We start from the raw sequence: 27,318 nt of genomic DNA, 5'->3' as shown, positions 1-27,318 counted from the left end.
GCATAATTTATTTTGATGTCCCTTAGGGATCCTGTTCTCTCTAGTATCTTTAAAATTTATATAAAGGGCACATTTTGGCAGGAGAAGCTGCTCTTGTGCAGGTACTAGAAAAGCTGTTCCCGCTAGATTTCTCTCTTGGAAACAATAATAAACACTTTGAGTCAATAATTTGAGTTGTTCGGTGAAGGCTGCAGTTCTAAGAGGAACTAATGGAGATACCATCTAGAATACCCCAATTATTTCCATGACATTAAAAAAAAAAGCCTGCCAAAAGTCTGCCAAAAACTCAAAATGAAGCCTATACATTTTATCATCCCATGTCAAATCAACTCAAATAAAGAATACAAGAAAAAAAGATTCACCTTTTATTCTGCTCCTACAGTGAGTATTTATAAAAAAAAACCAAAAAAACCCCCAGAGATATGAGGGGGAAAGCCAATCTTCTCCAGTTTTCATATCTTTGTGCACCATTCAGTATGTTTCTCTCTGCTGCCTGTAAATTGGTCTCCAAAGTTTCTCAGCTTGCCCATGGACTGATCAATCAAAAGCGTCTCTGAGCTTTGTTCAAAGTGAATTAAGCTGAGAAAAAGAACATCAGACTTCTCCAGTCCAAGTCACAGCTCTTGCAGTCCATGTTGTTAGCCAACATATTAAATCAATGCTGGAACTTGCTGGCTTGTAAGGTGGCCCACTCTAAATTTCTTGGAAGAGAAACAAAGTGAGATGGGCTTCACTGAGGCCATTGTCTGAGATCTCTGGGTGGACTAAACATGAAAGGCCCTTGCAGATTCAGCCAGTCACAAAAAAACAAAAGAAACAAAATCCAAGCCAAACAACAACAACAACATTAATAGTATCTCTGTGAACCTGTATTCTGTTCAAGGACATATTTCTCCCCCAATTGTTCTCAGATTTAATTCAGAATTTTAGATCTGAGGTCTGTACAGATGGAGATTCTCATTCGGCTCATTTCCTGTCCTCCTTTCCAGGAAGGATATCTGTAATCCAGTAGTGAAACAAAGAAGAGATTGCCGTGACTTGATCTGCAAAAGAGAAAACAAATTCTTCATGAAACGTCCCACAGTTTTTAGCAAACCTGCATCTTACGATACAATGAAAAGTCTTTGCAAGTCCTTGAATGAAGCATTTCAAGAAACTTGATAACTGTTCTTACAAATGTTCTTATATATATAAATTATAAATGCCTGTTCCTCCTCCTCCTTTTTTTTGCACTGAATTACATAGTTTAAAACAAAAACACAAGCTTGATCACACAAAGAAGTCCTGCTTGCTCCTAGTCCTCATGAGAAGCTAGGTTTTGAAAAAGCAGATCTCTTGCTAACTTCCTGCTTTTCAGTCAGTTGCGATGGCCCCGTTCCTTCCTAGATACCACCCACATTTTGGAAAGGGTGAGAAGAAAGCCACGAAAAGAAACACTGTGAAGAACTCGTAAAATCAGGAGAAGTGGTACCCATTTTAAACCCAACCCAGGTCAATTTTGTGCCTGCCAAATATTTGCAGCAATTGCTACCAGCTGCAGGTTGCATGGCCAAAGGCAGAGGATGGCAGGCATTCTAACTCCAAACAGTTACAGCGGCAGGCAGGAATTCAACCAGCAAAGCACAAATACAGCGAAGGGGGCATCCGTCCCAGGGCTTTAAAGGCTTCTGTTTTAAGGTCTCAATAAAGATTGCAAATATAGGAAAAAAGAAAAAAAGAAACTTGATCAGTGGTGAAATCCAAATTTTTTTACTACCGGTTCTGTGGGTGTGACTTGGTGGGCGTGGCTTGATGACTGTGGCAGGGGAAGGATATCTGTAATCCAGTAGTGAAACAAAGAAGAGATTGCCGTGACTTGATCTGCAAAAGAGAAAACAAATTCTTCACGAAACGTCCCACAGTTTTTAGCAAACCTGCATCTTACGATACAATGAAAAGTCTTTGCAAGTCCTTGAATGAAGCATTTCAAGAAACTTGATAACTGTTCTTACAAATGTTCTTATATATATAAATTATAAATGCCTGTTCCTCCTCCTCCTTTTTTGCACTGAATTACATAGTTTAAAACAAAAACACAAGCTTGATCACACAAAGAAGTCCTGCTTGCTCCTAGTCCTCATGAGAAGCTAGGTTTTGAAAAAGCAGATCTCTTGCTAACTTCCTGCTTTTCAGTCAGTTGCGATGGCCCCGTTCCTTCCTAGATACCACCCACATTTTGGAAAGGGTGGGAAGAAAGCCACGAAAAGAAACACTGTGAAGAACTCGTAAAATCAGGAGAAGTGGTACCCATTTTAAACCCAACCCAGGTCAATTTTGTGCCTGCCAAATATTTGCAGCAATTGCTACCAGCTGCAGGTTGCATGGCCAAAGGCAGAGGATGGCAGGCATTCTAACTCCAAACAGTTACAGCGGCAGGCAGGAATTCAACCAGCAAAGCACAAACACAGCGAAGGGGGCATCCGTCCCAGGGCTTTAAAGGCTTCTGTTTTAAGGTCTCAATAAAGATTGCAAAAAAGAAAAAAAAACTTGATCAGTGGTGAAATCCAAATTTTTTTACTACCGGTTCTGTGGGTGTGACTTGGTGGGCGTGGCTTGATGACTGTGGCAGGGGAAGGATATTGCAAAATCTCCATTCCCACCCCACTCTGGGGCCAGCCAGAGGTGGCACTTGCCAGTTTTCCGAACTACTCAAAATTTCCACTACCGGTTCTCCAGAACCTGTCGGAGCCTGCTGGATTTCACTCCTGAACTTGATGACTGTTTTACAAAAAAATTCAATTGGCTGATCTCCAATACAAATTGCTTCCAGCAAAGAGCTTTCCAAATTTATACCATGAAGTCCTGGACTTTTCCTTATTACCACTTTGATCTAGTAGTTACGGTACTGGAACCTCAGAGGAGAACCTGGATTCTCATCCTGTCTTAAGCACAGAAAGCAACTGGGTGATTTGTGGCCGCTTATTTTCTTTCAGTCCTTATTTTCTTTCAGTTAGCAATCCTCCTCCAAAAATGCTTCTTAGATGGATAGATAAAAATAAAACTCCCACACCATTCTTTCCAATGCACTGCTTTCCATTTTCAATATACTTGTCTTTCCCCTATGCTACTAATTGTACTGGTTTACCAGTACCATTTCCTTCCTTTTCTGTTCAGTCTTCAGTTTGAATGCCAGCCCTGCCCCCCTTCTCCTTTTGGGGTGGGGGAGCTCCTAAATATTTCCTCTGTACATTTCCCCACCTTTGTCTGCCAGTATACTTTATTTTGTATTCTCTTTTCTTTCTGCCTCTGCTTCTTCATTTCTCCCTGAAGATTTTCTCCTTCTTTACACCTTGGAGGCAGGCAGCCCTTGCTCTGATTTCAAAAGCTTTCTGGAAGACCTGACCCTTGCCAGTTTTAGCTGCGCTCTTGCTGCCAGCAGGAAGGTCCTTAAAGCATTATTGCGGAGAGACTGAGGTCTTTGAAAAGACGCCACCAATAACAACCCCATCCCTCCTTTAAACTTTGCTTAAATTGTTCTTCGAGTTAGGACTCCTAGTTCCTTAACACTTATCCAGCTTCAGTGCTTTGATTTGGGTTTCTTACTCTCTCTTAGTATGTTTTTCCTGTTCCCGCTCATTTTCTACATCTCTTTGAATCTTTAGCTCAAAATTCCCTCTGTTTCTGCATTTCATTAGGTTCTCCCCCCCACACCCATTCCTGCCTTTCCCATCTATTCCTTTATTCTTTAAAATAGGAATCAGTACATAGGCAAAGTCTTGTTTGGTTTTAAACTTTAGAGCGGTTAGTAATTTACACATTTTATCAATGAAATATGATTAGGCACAACTGTGATCTGCCCCAAGTTTGTTTACTTAAAGTCATGTTGTTTCCAGGTATGCAAATATTTTACTTTTTGCTAACATACAGCACAAGAATAAATGAAGGACATTAGTATTTTTAAAGCAAAAACCCAATTCCTGTCAAAAATGTAATTTTCCACCTGTAAATGTTGCTAGCAATTTTTAGTGGATTGGTCCACTTGTTACTTTAAGTACACTGATGTCATTTCCCAAATCTACAGTGCTTGTGGCCCGTCTGATACTACACATATTCACATGGAATTTAATTGGAATATTACCACTGCAGGCGCAAAGGAAGGGTTACAATAAGGTATAATATTGATAGCTAACACCCATCTCTGGCAACCATGCAATTGGTGCAATTTAAATTCTTAAGACAAGTGGCTGTAGCTGGCAAATCTTGGGTTTATTCAGACTAGTTAGTACCTGTCTGAATACAGGAAGAGTACGACAAAAGTGAGAAAAAATGCACAATATCCTGGAAGAGGATAAAACCAAACTACTTCCATATGTATCAGGTGCAAGAAGTCAGGGATCAGAATATTCAAAAATACAGCACTACAAGTTTATTTCATGCTACCTATTCAGAAGAATCTGAATGGTCAAGGCAACTTGGTGCCATCTAAGAGTCAACGGACTTAAAAGGGGCTGGACTTATATTTCTTATGGAGGCGTAGAGACTCCAAACTGATTATGCACTTGACCCCACCCTCAAATTCAGCCTGGCCGCCTCTTACATACACAGGCATAAAGAAAAATGATGTGGACGTGTCTACAAGGTCACCAGGAATCAAATTTGATCTAAGGTCACCTTTACTTTTGAAGACTAGAATCTAACTTTAATAAAGGCAGCCCTTGTTAGCCGTAGTCTCGTGATACCTAGTTTTGCATATACAGATTTGGTACCTGCATAAACATTTTGCCTATTCATAGTTTGGGGGTGGGATTTTTGTTATGCTTTGTGCCAAATTTGCATTTTCATATGCAAATTTATTTATTTATTCCTAAGGATTAAGACTAGGTTACTTACACCCGTATTTGTTCCTCATTTTCTCTTGATCAAGACAGATTATGCCAGCTAGTTATCAGCTAAGTAGTCTGTAGGCAGCAGAAGCATCCTAAAGAATAATCAAGAGCCTCCTTCAAGATCATGAAAAAATCATGTGGAGCCGAGAAGCCCAATGAGCCAATCAAGATGAAGAAGGCCAGTAGCTACAACAAAGTCACGCAGAGCCCCAGTGAGGTCCATTGTAAGCATAAAGGAGATGATACCTTGCATACAGTGCTGGGCTGCTGCCGGTATGGACCGGTTCGAGTGAACCGGTAGTTATGACCTGCAGGTGGGATGGGCCTGCCTCCCTGCCCTGGTGCTATGCCGTCCTATATAGCCACATTTTTTAAGCCATGCACATGCGTGCAAGCTGTATGCATGAACAAAGCATGGCCGCACTCACATTTTTGGTGCTAGATCAATCGGTTAATTCATGTGCCACCCACCTCTGCTTGCAGGTAACAGCTACAAGAAGACCTAAACTCCCAAATCCAAAAAGACACAAAATCTTATTATAGGCCTCAACTTAGCAAAGCTACTGGAGTGGGCAATTACAGGTAGTCCTCAACATGACTACAATTGAATCCAAAATTTCTGTTGCTAAGCAAGACAGCTGCTAAGTGACTTTTGCCCCATTTTACGATCTTTCTTGCCACAGTTGTTAAGTGAATCACTGCAGTTGTTGAGTTAATAACATGGCTGTTAACTGAATCTGGCTTCCCCCTTGATTTTGCTTGTCAGAAGGTCGCAAAAAGTGATCACGTGATCCCGGGACACTGCAACCATCATAAATATGAGTCAGCTGCCAATGATCCGAATTTGGATCCCGTCACCATGGAGATGCTGCAACGGTCATAAGTGCGAAAAAGGGTCATAAGTCATTTTTTTTCAGTTCTGTTGTAACTTCGAATGGTCACTAAATGAACTGCTATAAATCAAGGACTACCTGTAGTCAAAGTTTTGTTATTTATAGCAGTGGCTCCTAATCTTTCCAGTTTGGTAGCCAACCCGGTATGGGGGAGTGAGTGGCAGATGCATGCATATATGCCCAGCTCCATTTGTGTGAATGGCATATGTTTGCGCGTCCTCCACTTGCCCAAATATACCTTCGTGCATGAGAGGATGCTTCCGCTCACCCGCAAAGCTCCCCTCGTGCGAGCGGCAGGCACTTGCACATGAAGTTTCACTCACATGAGTGGGGGCGCTTGAGTGGACAGTGCTTCTGTGTGAAGCTCTACGCGTGCAAGCTTAGGGCACTCATGTGCAAAAAGCTCCATTCAAATGAATGGAACTTCACACACTTGTGCAAGTGCTCTCCGCTCATGCAAGCGCTCTCTGCTGACGGGAGTGCACGCTTGCCTGCCACTCACAAGTGGGGAGATTCACGTGCGCACACTTGCCCATCTCTCCCGCAGTCTTGTTTCAAACAGGCCCCGGGCTGGTAATGGGCCCCAGCCCGGGGGTTGGGAACCCCTGATCTATAATGTTATGCTAGATTGGATAAGAAAATAACTGGAGCCATCTATCTTGTGCAATGTTTATTAAATGCTAAACATCATCTGCATGATTCAATTTTTAAGGTAGCACCCATTTGATTTCTTTCCATGGATAGGACTTCTACTACATGGAAGGCAACAAAAAGTCCAAATTGTTCACGGGAGATAGGATATAAACATCTATTACTAGTGCAGAGAATTCACAGAATTATTAGAAGACAGTTCCATAGTTTCTTTTTGCTAAGTGCTTAGAAGACGTTTTAAGCTCTTTAGTGGGTGATAATTTCCAAGGCAACACGAGAGACGGCTATTTTTGATTTGATGCTTGCTGACAAAAAAGAAAGAAAGCGTTAACAGTCTGGCTTAAATGAAGAGGGGATCTTAAGGCCACAGAAATGGTTCAGTCATCTGAGTGAAAGGAGGAGAACTTCTTAATATACTCCTTGAGATCATGATATTCCAAACTTAAAAAGATCTTTAGCTATGCCTCTCCAGGATTTGGCTAAGCATATCTCAAATTTACAAGTGAAACGCTGCTCTTGGCAGCAGCCTCGTATTTCCTGGTTTCCAGCTGCGCAATATCCATGAAGGGCCCGCCAGAAGGTGCTCCTTTGCATTTAGCTCATTACGCTCCTATTCCATGCAATCTGCTTTATTTGGTCAAGAGTATGATTGGAAGCAGCTGGCTGAACAAAGAATTTATACAACAACAAAACCTTTATCGCTGAGAAGAAAGAATTTCACATTTATACCTGGGAAGCAATATCTTTTCCATATGTTTATTTATTACAAAAGGGGCTGATCGGTGATTCAGACCCTTTTGTCTTGCCTTAATAACCAGAGGGTGGGTGCTTCCCACTCGCACAGCACCTAAGATCTTCAGATGGATTCAGATTAAGTGCTTCCTGCTACCGGTACTAAAATAAATTTAGTAAACAAACCATAAACAAACATTTAAAGATCTCTCTCACTCACCTCCTGAGGTGGCTGAGAGCTAGAAACAAATACTTATTCCAACTGTACCGACAACCCTACCATACTTCTGTTGGAAGAAATGTCCATCTGGGTTCAATTCCAAGTGGGGAGAAAGACACTGGAAACATGGAGACTGCTTGAAAAGATGGTTTAATGGTGGGCAGGACCACATGGTTTGAGGTCATGGGTAAAGAGAGGACATGGGTGAGAGAGGGAGAAAGATTTATACCATCTCTTGGGCCCTGACTTGGAGCTTTCTGTTCCTGTGTAATAAATGTTTTCTGATTGGTTGTCAGAACCATGGGGCCATGCAGGGGTAACTTTGTAGTGTCAAGTCCCAAGCTTGGTTGACTATTGCTGGGTGATGTAATATCCCCAGGTGCCATATGGTTGAGTTCTGTTGCTAGACGTTCCTATCATGTCCCGAGGGCCATGTCTTTTGTGTTGTAGATAAGCTGGCTCAGCCTTTCTGGGACTATTAGCAAAGGTGGGGGCTGCTTTCCAAGAGCACGTTTCTCCTTTTCTCATCCAGGGAGGTATAATATTCTGCCTTTTTAATATTTCCTAGAATATTTCATTTTTCTAGGAGAGGGTGGGTGCTAACTTCCTACACTTCCAAGGCCAACGTGCTGAAAATTTCACGAGGAACAATCTCCTAACATTAGACACAGATAGACTGCAATTGGATCAATAGTATGGAGGTTGCCAAAATCCTCAGGATAGATCCAAATAAAGTGAGCAAGTAGAACCCCAACAGAAACCTTGCCTAGAAAACAATCAACCATTATACACACAACCCCTTTATTTTTTAATCTCCAAGGAACCTGACAGTCCATAAGGTGTAGGTCACCAATCATGAACATGGGTGCCACGTACAGCAGAGGGAATTAAAGTTTGTGGACTGTGTAGGCAATAGAAAATGAATCTTGTGACTCAGGACCATGCCTGCACTTTCAAATGTGTCAAGCAGCAGTCTGGTCTTTGTCTCAGGGGACCAAAAGTCATAAAGAAACAGGGAAAAGATGCATGACACATTGATGTGCACTTGTTTTACAGGGAAAACAGCACCCATGCTATCCTCATCTAATTTATATCGTAGCGCTTTAGGAATGCCGATTTACGCCTTGGTTTTGTTTTACAGCGTTCGAGATAGCTTGATGTATTTTTTTAACAGCTTGTTTCATAAAGTTAAAAAAGGAACAGTGTTCCTGTGGCTTTATGTTCAATAAAACAAAGGCACAAAATAAAGGCAGGACAATTACATTCATCATCCAAATAGGACATGTGGTTAAGATCACTGTAGAAAATACATTCCAAGCAGTCATTCCATATGGAACAGCTGGAGATTCAGTAGCAGTAAACTTGGAGAACAGTAACGTTGTACAAAAGGCTGCAACTTTAGCAACTCTTTGTTGTCGGATAAGATTTGGACTGCTTAGAAAGATTCAGAATAAAAAATCCTATACAAGTAGTCCTCGAGTTACGGATGTAATGGAGTCTGCCAATTACATTCATAACCTGAGGTGGTGTTAGAGTGAAGCATGTAAAATGAATGTGGAAAACTCACTGCTTTTGCCCATGCATTCGCTAATCGAATGTGCACATGAGGTATCTCAGGGTGGGGAAGGCCATCGGGGGGTGGGGTGAGGGAGCTAATAATGGAACAGGCTACTTGCTTAAGACCATTCAAGGCCTCCCTGACCCACTGAGATATCTCATGCTCCCCACAATCGCTTGCCCTCCCCATCCTGCCGTAAAGGGTCACTTATCTTGCGAAGATTTAGCAAGCTGTCTCCTCTCCAGCCTCTCTGCTGTGCAAGTTCATGCAAAATGTTTGCATGCTGATGGGAGGCTTTGGGGCAGTGAAATTGTGCTGCCTCAAACCGTCTCACTGGCTTGCAAACACTTTGGCAAGTCTTTGCAACAAGACTTTGCCAGCAAGAACGGAGCCCAGGAGGGACACACCAGCCCCTCCTGGGCTCCATTCTTGCTGGCAAAGGTTTTTTGCAAAGATGACCACAGCCTACAAGGATGCAATGTCCCTTTAGGCTTTGACAAGGAAACAACAAATGGAGGGTAGACTTGAAGCACTGAAGCCTTCCTTCTGTTTGCAAAGCATTTTGCCCAGAGGTGAAGAGGTTACAAAAAATGCTTTTAAAAGCCTGTGATGATCAGGCAACTCAGCTGGGATCACCAGAGGGAAAAAAAGCTTTTAAAGGATTCTGACGATCCCACCTGAGTTGCCTGATTGCCAGAACCTTTTTAAAGCATTTTTTTAACAACCTCTTCAACCGAAGAGATTGTAAAAAAATGCTTTTAAAAGTAAAAAAAAAAACCTCTGATGATTGCGTGGCTCAGCTGGCGGGCCCCCAGGAATTTTTCCTACCAGTTCTCCGAACCATCCAGCGCCATCGCTACTGGATCGGGCAATCCGGTCCAAACTGGGAGCATTTCACCCCTGATTTTGCCGCAGATCTCATAATGATAGATCAGTACCACAAAATCTCACGCTACTGATATCACGTGATCTCGCACTACTTTAGGCCTCTGTTCCCAGCGAATGTATCAAAGGCCTGAAGCAATGAAGCAAGCAAAGAAACCACAGCAGAGAGGAGACAGCTCACTAGATCTTCGCAATGTGAGTCTCTACAGGCCCAGTGCTTATGGAGATCGGGGGCGGGCAGTGGTGGAGGGGGAGAGAATAGGCAGGGTGACTGTTGCAGTGCCTTTGCTGTCATTTATAAGAGCGAAAGACTGCCACGGTGCTGCAACCTCAGGACTGTGTCGTAAGTACTATGTTGCAACTTTGAACAGTCACTAAGTGAACTGTCATACCTCGAGGATTACCTATACACCAAAAAAAAAAAAGGGGTGGAATAACAAGCTCATTCCACAAGCAATTTCTTAGACTGCACGTCTATACTCCCTTTTTGGTAAGGCTACCATACCTGAGCTACAAAACTCCAGGTGATCATTAGATACCAGCAAATAATACAGAAAACTCCCTCTGTTGCCATCTTCTGGTCATGTAGATTTCTGCAGCCTACATGTAGTTATTAATGAGTAAGATGCCCTCTGATTTTACTCAAGTACAAGTCCAGTGGTATTTTCTCTCTCACCATACCAGTGTTTCTATTCTAGCTTAGTAAGTAAGACAGGTTTATATGGTCAAGTCCATTCATGTGATTTACAAGAAAGAGAAGACTCGAATATGAAGGAAAAATAAATACCGTAGAATACCAGTGACACTTGGTTCTGAATAAATATGTTTAGATTCACCAAATAAAACATTGGCATACGTTTTACTTTTTTTAAAGCACACACAACTTTAATTACAAGCTTATAGGTGAGGCCTTTTTAAAAAAAATATATTTTGGCCTTTCTCCAATGAACTTAGTGCTGTATCTCTCAGTGAAATCCTACCAGTGATTAAACTAATAGACTTGGGCAGGGCAAGACAAATTCTTTGTGTGTCCAATCACACTTGGCCAATAAAAAAAATCTATTCTATTCTACTATCAGCCCTTCAAGTTAAACCAAACTTGGAAACCAAAGACATGAAAGCTAATGCTACTTTTATTATCAGGTTATGGTAAGATAATTTTGCAAGTCTGAATCCTTTTATCATCCTAAGAATTATGGAGGATCATGTCTGAGATGCTTTCCCTAATTATGTTTGTTCTCTGGACCCAGATTTCTTTTATCTGACTGGGTCTTGGCTATGGCTCTTCTTCCTGTTCTCAAGATTAATCCTTTGGCCCATTACATACAGATAGTCCTCAACTTAAAATCGCAGTTCAGCCTAAATTTTCTATTGCTAAGCAAGGTTACGCAACCTTCTACCCCAGTTATTAAGCAAACTACTGCGGTTGTTAAGTGAATCATGCAGTCATTAAGCAAATCTGGATTCCCCCATTGTCTTTGCTTGTTGGAAGCTGGCTGAGAAGGTTACAAATAGTGATCAAATGACCCTGGGATGGTGCAACGGCCATAAACATATGTCAGTTGCCAAGCACTTGAATTTTGATCACGTGACCAAGGGGATACTGCAATGGTTGTTAAGTGTGAAAAATGGTTATAAGCCACTTTTTTAAAGGGTGGTTGTAATTTGAATGGTCACTAAATGAATGGTTATAAGTCAAGCACTACTTGTTTACTCTGCACTCCTAAATACTTGCCTTCTTCATTCCTGGCCTCTTGGAACAGATTGGTCTGAATTAAAGCTAGTATGATTATACTACAACCAATATAGTTACTGGGACAGATGGGCCAATTGTCTTACGGCAGGGTTTTGTTTCTAAATATGTATGTTTTAATTCCTTAAGTACATAAGAATAACCCTGCTGGATCTGGCTTCAGTTAATCTTAGTTAGTTCAGCATTTTCTTTCTCAGATTCCTTTAATTGCAACTTTCTGAACCAAAGTATGAAATATTTTGATACATGAAAAGTATATAAAATAAAAGCCACAAAATAAACTTTTACATTAATTTTTTTTTGGAAATCTTTCCTTTTATCATTGAAAAACTGAATGCCTTTTATCTGGCTCTTTCTTTCAGTCCACTTCTAAGAGGAAGGTATGTGAGATTTGAAATAATTACAATATCATTGATTAAATGCTTTAAAATGCAGGAATGGTACATTTTTTTGCAGGCAGTTAAGTCTATCCATATGATCTGTTTTGCATATTTTCTCTGATATGCCTGGTCATAAAGAAAGCTTGCATCTGGCAGTGCTTTTAGATGACAGAACCTTTGAAAGAATTGTTTAATTATGAAATATCTACAACTTATAGAAAGACCTTCCAGTTATTTTGGTCTTTTTTGTAAATCTGTGTCAGAAGGATTCTTACAATCTCTTTTTTTAAATAATATTTATTGAATTTTCCAGCATTTAAAACACAAAACACAAATCTACACTTATAACAGCTTTTCCATGTCGGTATCTATAGCTTTCATTAACAGTCATATTTGCATAAATCCTACTTCTATATATCACTATCCTAAGTTATATCTTTATTTAAGTTATAGTTATATCTTCTCACAAATCAGTATCATATATTTCTTATAAATTTTACAATTTATATGTTATACTTTTACATCTTATACCTTAAGTTTTACGTTTACTCTCAAGCCAGGAATACCATCTATTCCAGATTTGATAGTACTCTGTTTTTTCCCTCTCCTTCATTTCCATAGACAGCCTATCCATCTCTGCACATTCATAAATTTTCCTTATTATAATTTGGTCTGGAGGTGTATCTGTTTGTTTCCAATTCTGTGCTAGAACAATTCTAGTTGCAGTTAAGATATGTGATGTTAAATATTGTAATTCTTTCCCCATTTTCCCATCAAAAATACCCAGGAGAAACAAGTTCTGGCCTCAACTTTACCCTCTGTTTGGTTATCTGTTCCAGCCACCTTACACCAGTATTTTTTAATCTTGGGGCAGGTCCACCACATGTGATAGAACGTTCCCTGCTTATAGCCACATCTCCAGCATTCCGGCGATTGGTTTGAGAACATCTTGGCCAATCTGGCTGGTGGTAAATGCTGATAAAACATTTTATAGAGGTTCTCCTTATAAGCAAATGACATCGTTAGTTTGTAGTTTCTCTCCCATAATTTATCCCATTAATCTAATTGAATAGTATGTCCAAAATTTCTCGCTCAACTGATCATTGTCTCTTTCCATTTTCTTCTTCCATTTTAAATCTTAATAAAAAATTATACATTTTGGTAATCATTTTCTCCCCTGTTCCTAATAGTATTTTGTCAAGTTCTAATTGTTCTCCATTAATGCCGTATTGTTCCCGATCATTTTTATATTTTGTTTTAATTTGCAGGTAAGGCAACCAATCAATTTTTATACCTTGATTTTTTTAGATCTTGCTCCGATTTTAGATTCCCTTGTTAATCTAATAATTCTGAATACTTTACCGCTTTATTTATGTCTGATATATTTGGATAAATTATTGCCTCCGTTGTTGAAATCCAAATTGGAACTTTCATATAGTGATTTCTTTTAATTTTGTCCCAAATATTTATCAACGCATTTCGCACTAGATGTCTCTGAAAGTATGTATGCATTTTATTTTTTCCTTTCCAAAGAAACCTGTGCCATCCCAATTGAAAAATTGTGGCCCTCTAGAGTTAATACCCTCGTTATTTAATTGGACCCAGTCTTTAAGTCATGTTGCTGCCGCCGTTTGATTGTATAATTCCCAATCCAGGAAGCCAAAGTCTCCTTTGGTTCTAGAGTCCTGTAAAAGTTTAAGTTTTATTCGGGCTTTTTTCCCCTGCCAAATGAATTTACCTATTATTTTATTTAATTGTTCAAAGAATGTTTTCCCCAATCTTACTGGTATTGTTTGGAAGAGATATAACAATTTGGGTAATACATTCATTTTTATGGTGGCAATTCTACCAATTAAAGATATTTTTAATTTTGCCCAATTGTTTAAATCCTTTTGTATCTGTTGTACCAATTAATCATAATTGTCCTCTTTTACTGTCGAGCATTTAGCCGTTAACCGAATTCCCAGATGCTTCACTTTTTTAACAATTTGAATCCTCATTTTCTCTTCCAATTCCTCATTTTGCATTTTTGTAAGGTTCTTAGTCAGAATTTTAGTTTTTTCTTTATTTATTTTGAGCCTGGCCACTTTACCAAATTTTTCAATTTCATGCACCAGGATGAAATCCTGTCTCCAAAGGGTCTTCCATAACAAAAGCCAGATCATCTGCGAAGGCTTGAACCTTATATTCTTCCTGATTGATTTTTAATCCTTTTATTGTTGAAAAACTGAATGCCTTTTATCTGGCTCTTTCTTTCAGTCCACTTGTAAGAGGAAGGTATGTGAGATTTGAAATAATTACAATATCATTGATTAAATGCTTTAAAATGCAGGAATGGTACATTTTTTGCAGGTAGTTAAGTCTATCCATATGATCTGTTTTGCATATTTTCTCTGATATGCCTGGTCATAAAGAAAGCTTGCATCTGGTGGTGCTTTTAGATGACAGAACCTTTGAAAGAATTGTTTAATTATGAAATATCTACAACGTATAGAAAGACCTTCCAGTTATTTTGGTCTTTTTTGGAAATCTGTGTCAGAAGGATTCTTACAATCTTATAGGTTGTCAAGTGCAATGGAATCTGAGACTCAAAATGGTATTTTATCAAAAAAGAGAAAATATTTTGCAATATAACATATGTCTCATCAGAATACTCTGGATAAGTAATACTATATAATCTTTGCTTGAGATGTTATGTATACCTGAGCATACTTCCTTTTGGTGCCTTTTAAGCGCTTTTCTCTTTGGTATGAACGCATGTTATAGATGCTTTGAATTAAAATAACCAATTCAATAGGAAGCTGCCACAATGGAAGACAAAACTGACCTTTGTTTCTCCAAATGTCTCTGGATCTCACATGGATCACACAAGTAACCAAATATACTTCTCTATCAAATTTTGTCAGGTTACACTGGTACCTATGTTGTCCTAATACATAAGCAAGACTTTCACATAGGCATCACAAGAAAAGTTTAAAGGGACTTCTAAAATGTTTGAATTAGACAATATATTTCCACAAGATTAATGGATGGGTTGGAGCAGGGGTGTCAAACTTTTTTTTTTTTTTTGCATTTATATCCCGCCCTTCTCCGAAGACTCAGGGCGGCTTACACTATGTCAAGCAATAGTCTTCATCCATTTGTATACTATATACAAAGTCAACTTATTGCCCCCCAACAATCTGGGTCCTCATTTTACCTATTATTTTATTTAATTGTTCAAAGAATGTTTTCCCCAATCTTATTTGTATTGTTTGGAAGAGATATAACAATTTGGGCAATACATTCATTTTTATTGTGGCAATTCTACCAATTAAGGATATTTGTAATTTTGCCCAATTGTTTAAATCTTTTTGTATCTGCTGTACCGATTAAAGATATTTGCAATTTTGCCCAATTGTCTAAGTCTTTTTGTATCTGCTGTACCAATTTATCATAATTGTCTTCTTTTACTGTTGAGGATTTAGCCGCTAACCAGATTCCCAGATATTTTACTTTTTAACAATTTGAATCCCCAGTTTCTCTTCCAATTCCTCATTTTGCATTTTTGAAAAGTTCTTGGTCAGGATTTTAATTTTTTTCTTTATTTATTTTGAGCCCAGTCACTTTACCAAATTCTTCAATTTCCTGCACCAGGCCGACTCCCGTTTCCAAAGGGTCTTCTATTATAAAAGCCAGATCATTTGCGAAAGCGTGAACCTTATATTCTTCCTGTTTGATTTTCAATCCTTCTATTGTTGAAAAACTGAATGCCTTTTCAGTCCACTTGTAAGAGGAAGGTATGTGAGATTTGAAATAATTACAATATCATTGATTAAATGCTTTAAAATGCAGGAATGGTACATTTTTTGCAGGTAGTTAAGTCTATCCATATGATCTGTTTTGCATATTTTCTCTGATATGCCTGGTCATAAAGAAAGCTTGCATCTGGTGGTGCTTTTAGATGACAGAACCTTTGAAAGAATTGTTTAATTATGAAATATCTACAACTTATAGAAAGACCTTCCAGTTATTTTGGTCTTTTTTGGAAATCTGTGTCAGAAGGATTCTTACAATCTTATAGGTTGTCAAGTGCAATGGAATCTGAGACTCAAAATGGTATTTTATCAAAAAAGAGAAAATATTTTGCAATATAACATATGTCTCATCAGAATACTCTGGATAAGTAATACTATATAATCTTTGCTTGAGATGTTATGTATACCTGAGCATACTTCCTTTTGGTGCTTTTTAAGCGCTTTTCTCTTTGGTATGAACCCATGTTTTAGATGCTTTGAATTAAAATAACCAATTCAATAGGAAGCTGCCACAATGGAAGACAAAACAGTAGCATTCAGCCTGATCTTTGTTTCTCCAAATGTCTCTGGATCTCACATGGATCACACAAGTAACCAAATATACTTCTCTATCAAATTTTGTCAGGTTACACTGGTACCTATGTTGTTCTAATACATAAGCAAGACTTTCACATAGGCATCACAAGAAAAGTTTAAAGAGACTTCTAAAATGTTTGAATTAGAAAATATATTTCCACAAGATTAATGGATGGTTTGGAGCAGGGGTGTCAAACTTAAGGCCCGGGGGCCAGATCTGGCCCACGGGATGCTTAGATCTGGTTCATGGGCCCACCCTGGAAACAGTGAAGGACTGGCCTGCAGTACCTCTGCCAGCAAAATTGGGGCTCCTCCTGAGCTCCGTTTTCACTGGCAGAGGTTTGCAGGAGACCATCCTAGCCGAAAATGGAGGTCGTGAGGCAGCCTCCCCAAGCTCCGTTTTTGTTAGCAGAAGGTTTCCAGGAGGCTGTCCCAGCCAAAAACAAAGAGGCCCGTTTTCGCTGGGAGAGCACTTGGGCCGCCATAGGTAACATGAGTGACATCATGCTAGCCATGCCCACCCTGGCCATGTCCCCCCTGCCACCCTGAGGTCAAACATAACTCTGATGTGGCCCTCAATGAAATTGAGTTTGACACCCCTAGGTTGGAGTATAAAATTCAATACAAATTCAATACAAAATACAAAATCATAACATGCAGATGAAATAAAAGGAAGGCATGTATCATCCCTCTGATCAGATCCAAACACAAGGATTTACTTTGCCAGGATGATGAAACAAACATGGCAAAATCGTGCCTTTATGTGCATGTGATATCACACTGCACATACAAAAGTGTGGAGCTTACATTGTAATGTTCATACTGTCACTTTCCTCCTTCTTATTCCCATGGATGACAAGGACTCCAAAGTATAATCCCCCCCCCCCGCCCTGTGGATGTAATAATCCATACTCTAGCTATTTTGAGGTGAAGGCTATGTTTGACTTCTACATTTCCAAAGTTGCCATACTAAGCACAAAAGAAAGTTATGAATTCCTAATCCACTGGCAACAGCTATCACCATCAAAGATAAAAGGACAAAGCCGTATTTAGAGAAAGTAATATACTTCCTATAATCCCTGAAGTAAACTGTAAAACTATTGATCACACATCTTTGCTCATAGGAACAAATAGCCAAATATGGAATAAAGTCCCTTGTGCACTGAAAGATCTCTTTCAGTATCCATTGTATTTCAGATGGCAATAAATGTTAAATAAACAGAATTGAAATTTGTTTGCAGTTTAAACTATGGGACTGATCCACAGGTAACCTCTTCCCCAAATGTTTGTTAATCTCAGAGATAACCGCATATTTTATTGCTAACATCACTGGAAACATTGGGTCAATGTATTTCTAGCTGGCTGAATAGCCGGCTCAGAAGTACAATGGATCTCCTAGATCATTCTTTCTTACAAATTAAGAAAGAACTTTTGTTTTTGCTGAACTGAACCCATGAGAGCTTCACTGTATCTAAAATGGCTTTTAACTTATTATCATCAAGGGAAGTTCTATCAAGAAATAAATCTCTGAATTTAATGCCTTTCTGCTACTATTAATTGCATGAATTTATCTCAGTGGTACTGTAAAAGCTGGCATAAAAGAGGACAACTAGTGGATAACTCAGTGTCAGAAATTGCCCCCATTTTTTCTAAGTAAGCAAATTATTCTAATAAAATTGATTCAAAATAGATTCAGTAACTTGGCAACAGACTGAAAGGATAGTGCTTCTTCCAAAAAAAGGAAAAGAAACAACACCAGTTTCAATTGTTGGCTTAGAAATTGTTAGCTCTTACCGGAGAAAAAGTTTTAAGTATACAGGCAATCCTCTAGTTAAGAACATAATAAACGTAAAGGTAAAGGTTCCCCTCACACATACGTGCTCATCGTTCCCGACTCTAGGGGACGGTGCTCATCTCCGTTTCAAAGCCGAAGAGCCAGCGCTATCCGAAGACATCTCCATGATCATGTGGCCGGCATGACTCTACACCAAAGGCGCACGGAACGCTGTTACCTTCCCACCAAAGGTGGTCCCTATTTTTTCTACTTGCATTTTTATGTGCTTTTGAAACTGCTAGGTTGGCAGAAGCTGGGACAAGTAACAGGAGCTCACCTCGTTACATGGCAGCACTAGGGATTCAAACCGCTGAGCTGCCGACCTTTCGATTGACAAGCTGAACATCCTAGCCCTTTGAGCCACCGTGTCCCCAGGAACATAATGGAGCATGCCAATTACATTTGTAACCTGAGGATTCGTTAATTGGATCACATTAAATGAATTTGATCCCTCCCTGCTTTACTCAATGCATTCGCTAATCGAATGTGCAGGTCATTAAGTGCACATGAAGTATCTTAGGGTGGGGAAGATCTTGGGGGGCCTAGTGCTTCTGACAGCCCAAGGCTTCTCCTGATCTATTGAGATATCTCATGCTTCCCCCCCTCCCCCCCTCACTTTTGTCCCACTGGGTCTCCACAGGCATTGCAAAAGCTTTTGGTGCAGAGGATAGAGGCCTGAACCAGCGCGAGATCACTCCCCTGAAGCCTTCCACCCCTTTGCAAAAGTTTTTGGAGTGGAGCAAAGAAGCCTTTGGAGGGGGTGTGTACGATCTCGCACTTCTCCAGGCCCCTGTCAAAAGCTTTTGCAAAGGGACAGAGGTCTTTGGGGGCGCAATCTCATGCTCCTTCAGACTCACCAAGGCTGTCCAGCACTGCAAAAGCGGATCTGGTATCCTGCGCAGGCAGCTTCAGTGAGTCAGCCAAGCTGAGCAGGGCACACTCGTCCCTCTCTGCCTCTGTTCTCACAGCTCTGCTTTTGGAGTGCTCGGAGCAGGCAAAGAAAGCACGCCGCCCCGCAGTCCCGCAACGAAAAGTCTAGGAGAGGAGATCGCTTGCTTGAGGAGAGAGAAGCGGCCAGCTTGTTCTGGAACTCTGGATCTTTGAAAGGTAAATGAGCAATTGGTAACAGGGTGGGGAAGAGGTGGTGGGCTAGTATAGCAGGGCCAGTGCCTGTTAGGTCCCTGGGGGAGGGAATAAGCAGGGGGAAGGCTGCAGTGTCTCTGCAGTTGGTTGTAAGAGTGAATGACTGCTGTGATGCTGCAACATTTGTAACTTAGGGACTGTGTCATAAGTACTCTTGGGGGGGAGTATCATAACTCTGAACCATCACTAAGTGAACTGTCGTAATTGGAGAACTATTCGTAACTATATATTGGGAAATGATCCTTCCTTCCACATATAAACATTTTCTGCATTTTTAAAAATTTAGTGGAGAAACATAAAAAAAGAGTTTAACAATACATCCTGTTTGCAAAGCTAATTTTCATAACAAAGCAAAAAAGCAATTATTGTGATTTTTGTAATGTTTTTAGTTGTTTTAATTATTGCATTGTAATTTTAAGCAGGAACTGGCTTATGCCTTTAGTCATTTGTATTCCCAAGCACAAACTCGTGAAATTATTTACAGATGTAACTGAAATAACTGGAAATATATGCCAACAAAAGAGTTCCAACTTTTTTTACGTTTTATTATTAAATTCAGATAAACTTGAAATAAAAAAGCAACTAACATGCATGTACCTTAAATAAGGTCTTGCTCTTAACTTTCAACAGATTAGATTAAAACAATACATATATCATATACAAACATTAATAACAAGAAATATATCATTATTTATTTATTTGTGTCCCAACTTTATTATTTTTACAAATAACTCAAGGCAGTAAACATATCCAACACAGCTTTCTCTTCCTATTTTCCCTAGAACAACAACCCCGTGAGGTGGGTTGAACTGAGAGACAGTAACTGGCCCAAGATCAGCCGGCTAGCTTTCATGGCTAAGGTGGAATTTGAACTCACTGTTTCCTGCTTTCTAGCCTGATCCTTAACCACTACACCAAACTAATATTCCCTTAAGGAAATGGAAATTGTAGCAAACAAAGAGAAGTAAATTCATAACTATCAGATAAAAATCAAAACAATTAACCTTTCAAAGACCTTCATTCCATCTAGATAAATGACTAATAAACAGCTAATACAGTAATATATTATATTAGATACCCAAATTATGGAATGTTATGTTCCAATGAAGCTCACTAGATCAGTTCAAATAACATAGTCTATGTATCTTTTGATCAATTTTTCTATTATAGAAGCTAGGATACTCTTATTTCAATTTAACAATGCAATTTTTATTGTACTTTATTTTCCTGCCTTCAAGTCAGTCTAGGCTCCTGGTGAAAAATTCAGACAGTTTTTCTTAGCAACATTTTGGAAGTGGTTTGTCCATGCCTTGTAGCTAGGGCTGAGAGAGGAGGGATCAGGCCTAAAGGGGAACTAGAACTCACCATCTCCTAGTTTTTAAATGCTTAAAAAAAAAACCAGGCTCTCCTAATTCTATTGATCAGTTTTGCAATTATAGAGGTAGGATATTTTTATTCTTGATTTAGCACAGAAATTAAGAATACATGAATTTACTGAAAGAAGGATCTGATATGCTTCTCATTTCTTCATCATGTGTAGTTGCTTACTGGATGCAATGAATGAATTGTCCCAAAAAATGAAAGTATGAATATATGAACTAGAGCCAAAGGTGCAGACATACCTCTAATGTTTAACTATGACAGTTACGGTTCTTTGTGATCATATAGTAGATTATTTCCTTCCTCTCTGCTATGGGGGGGTAGTACCTATTTGATATGCATGTTCTCAACTTCTAAGGCAAATGTACTAAGAAACTAACTACAATGCCTTCCTTTTCCTTTTCTTCTCTTTAAGCTTTAATCTCTTATTGTCATTGTATAAAACAAAGCTTTTTCATTCCTGTTGGGATTTTCTTTTTTTTTCAAGGCTAAGAATCAAGCTCCATGAACTGGAACTTGATATTTGCCAGCCAAAGGAATTCTGGCAATGATGCTCTTCCATATAGGGGAGACATTATATAAAGGTAAAGATAAAGGTTCCCCTCGCACACACGTGCTAGTCGTTCCCAACTCTAGTGGGCGGTGCTCATCTCTGTTTCAAAGTTGAAGAGCCAGCGCTGTCAGAAGATGTCTCCGTGGTCATGTGGCTGGCATGACTCAACGCCAAAGGCACACAGAACGCTGTTACCTTCCCACCAAAGGTGGTCCCTATTTTTCTACTTGCATTTTTTACATACTTTTGAACTGCTAGTTGGCAGAAGCTGGGACAAGTAACGGGAGCTCACCCCATTACGCAGCACTAGGAATTCGAACCGCTGAACTGCCGACCTTTCAATCAACAAGCTCAGCGTCTTACCTGCTAAGCCACCTATAGACGTTATATAGTAATAAGCAAAACCTTGCCCATCCATATGTTTAAGACCCATGTGCACATTTTATTTCTGGGCTAAGGGCTTTTTCATAAAGTAAGGGGGAGGGCTAGGATTAAATTTGATTTCATTTAATTAAACTCCATTAAATATACTTAAGATGATTATTCTCCTGTGGTATATTTAATAAATATCTCCCATCTGTCAGAATATAAATTACATTTGAGAACCATTTTTAGGGGTATCTAGCAGCTGCACAGACACTGTGCAAAAAGATCATGGAAAGCCACGACTGACCAGAAAGCAATTTCAAGATTTAAATTTTCCTTTCCCATACAAAGAACTTATTTGAAGTTGGGGGGGAGGGAGATCATTTATATTTTGTCCTGCAAAGACACACTGAATAAAAACCCTTTATATGTAAATGAAAATTAATTATTTTTTTTTAAAAAAAGAAATTAAAAAGCTTGAGAAGAATAGTTTTATGGGAAATCTGCATGCTAGAAGGAATCTCATAACAAACTTGGATGCATTCAACCTACCATGAGGCATCTCTGAATGTGTGCTGAGGTCTTTCAGGGCAATATTTAGTTCCTCCACATTCTGCAGAAGGACGAATGATTTCATTTGACGAAGACGTGCAATATCTGATGATGACAACATGCCAGATTCAAGACTCTTTAAAACCTCATGGATGCTTCCGGAGCTCTCAGCTGACTCTGCAGAGTTTGATAGCTCTTAAGGGAAAGAAAAAGTAGCGGTTAGTGTACAAATATTCCTTGACTTACAACAATTAGTTTAACGATGGTTCGAAGTTACGGCAATGAAAAAAAGTGACTTATGATCGTTTTTTACACTTGATGACCGTTGCAGAATCCCTGGGATCAGGTGATCAAAATTTGGACACTTGCAAACTGGTATATATTTCTGACGATTGCAGTGTCCTGGCTTCACGTGACCACTTTTTGCAAAGTTAATGGGAAAGCCAGATTCACTTAACAACCATATTACTAAATTAATCCCTTGCAGTGATTCGTTTACCAACTGTGGCAAGAACGGTCGAAAAAAAAAAAATCAGGCAGAACTCAACTGTCTCTTTTAGCAACAGAAATTTTGGGCTCAATTGTGCTGCTAAGTTGAGAGCTATCTGTATGTAAAAAAGCATCATATTTGCCTTTTACTTATTTATTTTATTTGTCAACAAATACAAGAAAACAAGTAACAGAGTAGACACAGACATGGACACATGAAAAAATTTTGGCACAAAAGAAGAAGGATATAAATAGGCAAAACATAGCCGTAAACACATAGAATGATTACATATAATTGGGAACAGTAGGACAGGGACGGTAGGCACGCTGGTGCGCTTATGCACGTCCCCTTAGGGACCTCTTAAGAAACATGACAGGTCCGCGGTAGACAGTTTACAGTAAAAGGTATGAGGATTAGAGAGACTAACAACAGGATCAGGCAGATTGTTCCAGACATTTACTACTCTATTGCAAAAGTCATATTTCCTACAATTAAGATTAGAGTGAATTACATTGAATTTAAATCTATTGATGGCCCTTGTATTATTATGGTTGAAATTAAAGTACTCATTTACAGGTAGAACATTTTGGTAAATAATCTTATGAACTAAGCATAGGTCAAAACGTAGAAGACGTAGTTCGAGGCTTTCTAGAGCTAAGATTTCAATCCTGGTGGTATACGGAATTTTATTTCCAGCAGATGATTTGAGAACTCTCCTAGTAAAATATCTCTGGACCCTCTCTAATGTAGTGATGTCTGAAATACAGTGAAGGTTCCAAGCAGGTGAACAGTAATCAAGTATAGGTCTAGCAAAGGTTTTATATGCCCTAGTTTAGAGTACAGTGTTACCAGAGAGAAAACGTCATAAAATAAGATTTACAACTCTTAAAGCCTTTTTTGCAATGATGTTACAGTGAGCTCTGGGACTTAGATCTTTAAAAATGAGTACTCCTAGGAACTTGACAGAGTGTGGGTCAACTTTTAGATCATTACCAGCCAGCAAATATTTGAAGTTCTTATTTCTACTGCCAATCTGCAGGACTGAACATTTGTTAGCAGAGATTTGGAGTTGCCAATTATTAGATACATAGTCAAGGTCATTTTGAAGGGTAGCAAAGTTGTCTGTGGTGTTGAATAGTTTAACATCATTGGGAAAGAGGACACAGCTGCTTATAATTTGATCACAAAGGTTGTTGATATAAAGCAGAAAGAGTGTTGGACCTAGAACACTGCCTTGGGGAACACCGCTGTTGACAGGTGCAGGATTTGATAGGGCGTTGCCTATTTTGATCACTTGTTGCCTGTTTGACAGGAACACAGCTATCCAATTATGTAGGAGTCCAGAAATGCCATAAGATTTAAGTTTCAGAAGTAGTTTGTCGTGCACAACTGAATCAAAGGCTTTACAGAAGTCAATGTAAATTGCATCTATTGCTTTGCCCTGGTCAAATTGAGAGGTCCAGATGTTTTTGCAGTATATGAGTTGCAGATTACATGACAAATTTTTCCTGAACCCAAATTGTTTATCAGAGAGTAGGTTATTTGTCGCTAAGTGGAGGGTGATGGATTGGTTTATGATGGATTCCATGACTTTACATGTGACACAACAAAGAGAGATTGGTGCCGCTGCGCCGCGTTCGCTGGTGTGGAGCTGTGGTTGCTGGTCCTTGTCTGTGGCCGGTGCCGCGCTTTTTTTTAAAAAAAGAAAAAAACCCTTACATTTCGTTCACGCGGTGCGTTTCCCCCAGCTATGCCTAACCCTCTCGTGTTTTTCGATGTTGCCGCCGACGGACAGCACCTTGGGCGCATCACCTTCGAGCTGTTTGCAGACACAGTTCCAAAGACAGCAGAAAATTTCCGTGTGTTGAGCACTGGGGAGAAAGGTTTCGGTTACAAGGGATCATGCTTTCACAGAGTCATTCCTGGATTCATGTGTCAGGGTGGTGACTTTACCCGCCATAATGGAACAGGCGGTAAATCTATTTATGGTGAGAAGTTTGCCGATGAGAACTTCATACTCAAGCACACAGGCTGTGGCATTTTATCTATGGCAAATGCTGGTCCCAATACAAATGGGTCTCAGTTCTTCATCTGCACTGAGAAAACTGAATGGTTGGATGGGAAACACGTGGTCTTTGGCCAAGTCAGAGAGGGAATGGACGTTGTGAGGAAAATAGAGAGCTTTGGCTCAAAGAATGGCAAACCAAGCAAGAAGATCATCATCTCTGATTGTGGAGATTTGAAATAACATTCTTGTTGTCTTAACAAATCGACCATTCCTTCTGTAGCTGGGGTTAGTCCCATCTGAATCTTTATGTTCCTGACTTACTGCTGCGTTTCTATTGGGTTTCAATTTCTGCTCCCTCACAAGTCCAGCTGGACTGAAGACAAATTTGTTTTCAAAATGAAATAAAACAAGTTAAACCATAAAAAAAAAAGAGAGAGAGATTGGTCTATAATTCTCAGCAAGGCCGGGGTCACCTTTTTTGAAGATAGGTATGACTGTTGCTAATGACCATATGTCAGGCAAGGAGCCCATTCTAAAAGATACTTCATAGATGATGCTTAGAGGTTCAGTAATGGCAGAGGAAAGCTTTTTAAGAAAGAAGGTACATATTCCATCGGGAGCAATAGATAGAGATGGCTTTAGTTTGTGTAGTGCCCTTATGATGGTATCTTCAGTAAAATCAATGTGAATTAGATCATTACAATTGGATGAGGTACGACTAGGAAATGAGGAGGAGATGCCATTGCTGTTGACAGAGACTGAACTGAAAAAAGTATTGAAGAGATTAGCTTTAACGGCATCATCGTTACAATCTTCACCATTTGGCCCTTTTTTGAGGTGGAATGGTTTTAGAGTCTTTAAGTTTGGTGTTTATGAAATTATAGAAAGTACAATTGGAATTTGTGCGTAACAACTTTTCCTCTTGCTTGCAGTGGTAATTGATACATTCTGTTTTTATGTGGCGCAAATGGATTTGTATCAGTTATGAAGTTAGCTACATAGCCAGTTTTATTTTTCCACCAAAGGTTTTTTTTAAAAAATTGGAGCTTCCTTACTGATATAGGTAATTTGTTCTTTTTAGCTTTGGATGTTACTAATGGTACATATAGATTAATGACTCTTTGTACTTCAAGTAGAAAAGTGTTATAATAGTCTTCAGCAGTGTTGCAGTCATTGAATAGGATTTGTCAATCTAGAGATGAAAGGTTGGCAGCTATGAGATCATAATTTGCTTTTTTAAAGTTGTATTTAGGAGTCCTATTATGAGATTCCTATTATGAGATGTAAATTTAGACAAAAGTCAATCATGCAGTGATCACTGTTGGAGAAAGGTTCTTTGATGTGAAGGTTATAAATTGTGTTTAAACTGTTGCAGAAGATTTATTTATTTATTTATTTATTTATTTTATTTTATTCAATTTTTATACCGCCCTTCTCCCGAAGGACTCAGGGCGGTGTACAGCCAAGTAAAAAATCACAATATCAATATTAAAAGAAATTAAAACAAACATATTACAAAGTGGCCAGATTTAAAACGAATTAAAATATTAAAATATAGATAACCCAATAAAATCTTAACCCAATAAAATTTTAGGCCAGTCCCGCTTGAATAAATAAGTGCGTTTTCAGCTCACGGCGAAAGGTCCGAAGATCAGGCACTTGACGTAAACCAGGGGGAAGCTCATTCCAGAGCGTGGGAGCTCCCACAGAGAAGGCCCTGCCCCTGGGGGCCGCCAGCCAACATTGTTTGGCGGACGGCACCCTGAGAAGGCCCTCTCTGTGAGAGCGTACGGGTCGGTGGGAGGCAAACGGTAACAGCAGGCGGTCCCGTAAGTACCCGGGTCCTAAGCCATGGAGCGCTTTAAAGGTGGTGACCAAAATCTTAAAGCGCACCCGGAAGACCACAGGAAGCCAGTGCAGACTGCGCAGGAGAGGTGTTACATGGGAGCAACGAGTTGCTCCCACTATTACCCGCGCAGCTACATTCTGGACTGCACTTCAAGGGCAGCCCCATGTAGAGAGCATTGAAATAATCCAGGCGGGAAGTTACGAGGGCATGAGTGACCGTGCATAAGGCATCCCGGTCAAGGAAGGGGCGCAACTGGCGCACCAAGCGTACTTGGTGGAAGGCCCTCTTGGAGACGGCCGCCAAATGATCGTCAAACGACAGCCGCCCATCCAAGAGGACACCCAAGTTGCGCACCCTCTCCGTTGGGGCCAATAACTGCTTCACAGCCAGCTGCGGCTGCAGCTGGCTGAACCAGGGTGCCGGCATCCACAGCCACTCCGTCTTGGAGGGATTGAGCTTGAGTCTGTTTCTCCCCATCCAGACCCGTACGACTTCCAGACACCGGGACAGCACTTCGACAGCTTCGTTGGGGTGGTCCGGGGTGGAAAAGTACAGCTGTGTATCGTCAGCGTACAGATGATAACTCACCCCAAAACCACTGATGACCTCGCCCAGCGGCTTCATGTAGATGTTGAACAGGAGGGGCGATAGAATCGACCCCTGAGGCACCCCACAAGTGAGGCGCCTCGCGGTCGACCTCTGCCCCCGTCAACACCGTCTGCGACCGGTCGGAGAGATAGGAGGAGAACCACCGATAAACGGTGCCTCCCACTCCCACTCCCACAGAAGATTAAATTGAGGCAGTTATTGAATCTAGTGTTGCTAGATAGCAA

The 27,318-nt window shown here is 39.9% G+C and overlaps 2 protein-coding genes across 4 annotated transcripts in view; one reads left to right on the top strand and one right to left on the bottom strand.

Annotated features, from left to right (window-relative positions):
- ERICH1 (glutamate rich 1) overlaps positions 1-27,318 on the bottom strand; it is a 161,396-nt gene that overhangs the window by 44,529 nt on the left and 89,549 nt on the right. For 2 of the 3 annotated variants that reach the window (XM_058177552.1, XM_058177571.1), the window contains one exon: positions 22,139-22,333. In XM_058177552.1, coding sequence (XP_058033535.1) covers positions 22,139-22,333 — 195 coding nt within the window. Of the gene's footprint in view, positions 1-364; positions 1,044-22,138; positions 22,334-27,318 lie in introns of those variants that run through there. The other variant, XM_058177563.1, reaches the window with a different exon arrangement.
- On the top strand, positions 24,246-25,066 carry LOC131195560 (peptidyl-prolyl cis-trans isomerase A). Its single transcript, XM_058177581.1, has one exon. It carries the CDS (start codon positions 24,379-24,381, stop codon positions 24,874-24,876), a length of 498 nt encoding a protein of 165 aa, XP_058033564.1. The 5' UTR covers positions 24,246-24,378; the 3' UTR covers positions 24,877-25,066.

This window comes from Ahaetulla prasina, chromosome 1 (assembly GCF_028640845.1).
Source record: "Ahaetulla prasina isolate Xishuangbanna chromosome 1, ASM2864084v1, whole genome shotgun sequence".
NCBI classification, from domain to species: Eukaryota; Metazoa; Chordata; class Lepidosauria; order Squamata; family Colubridae; genus Ahaetulla; species Ahaetulla prasina.
The sequence above is the reverse complement of the archived record's forward strand: the minus strand, read 5'-3'. Positions and strand labels throughout refer to the sequence as shown.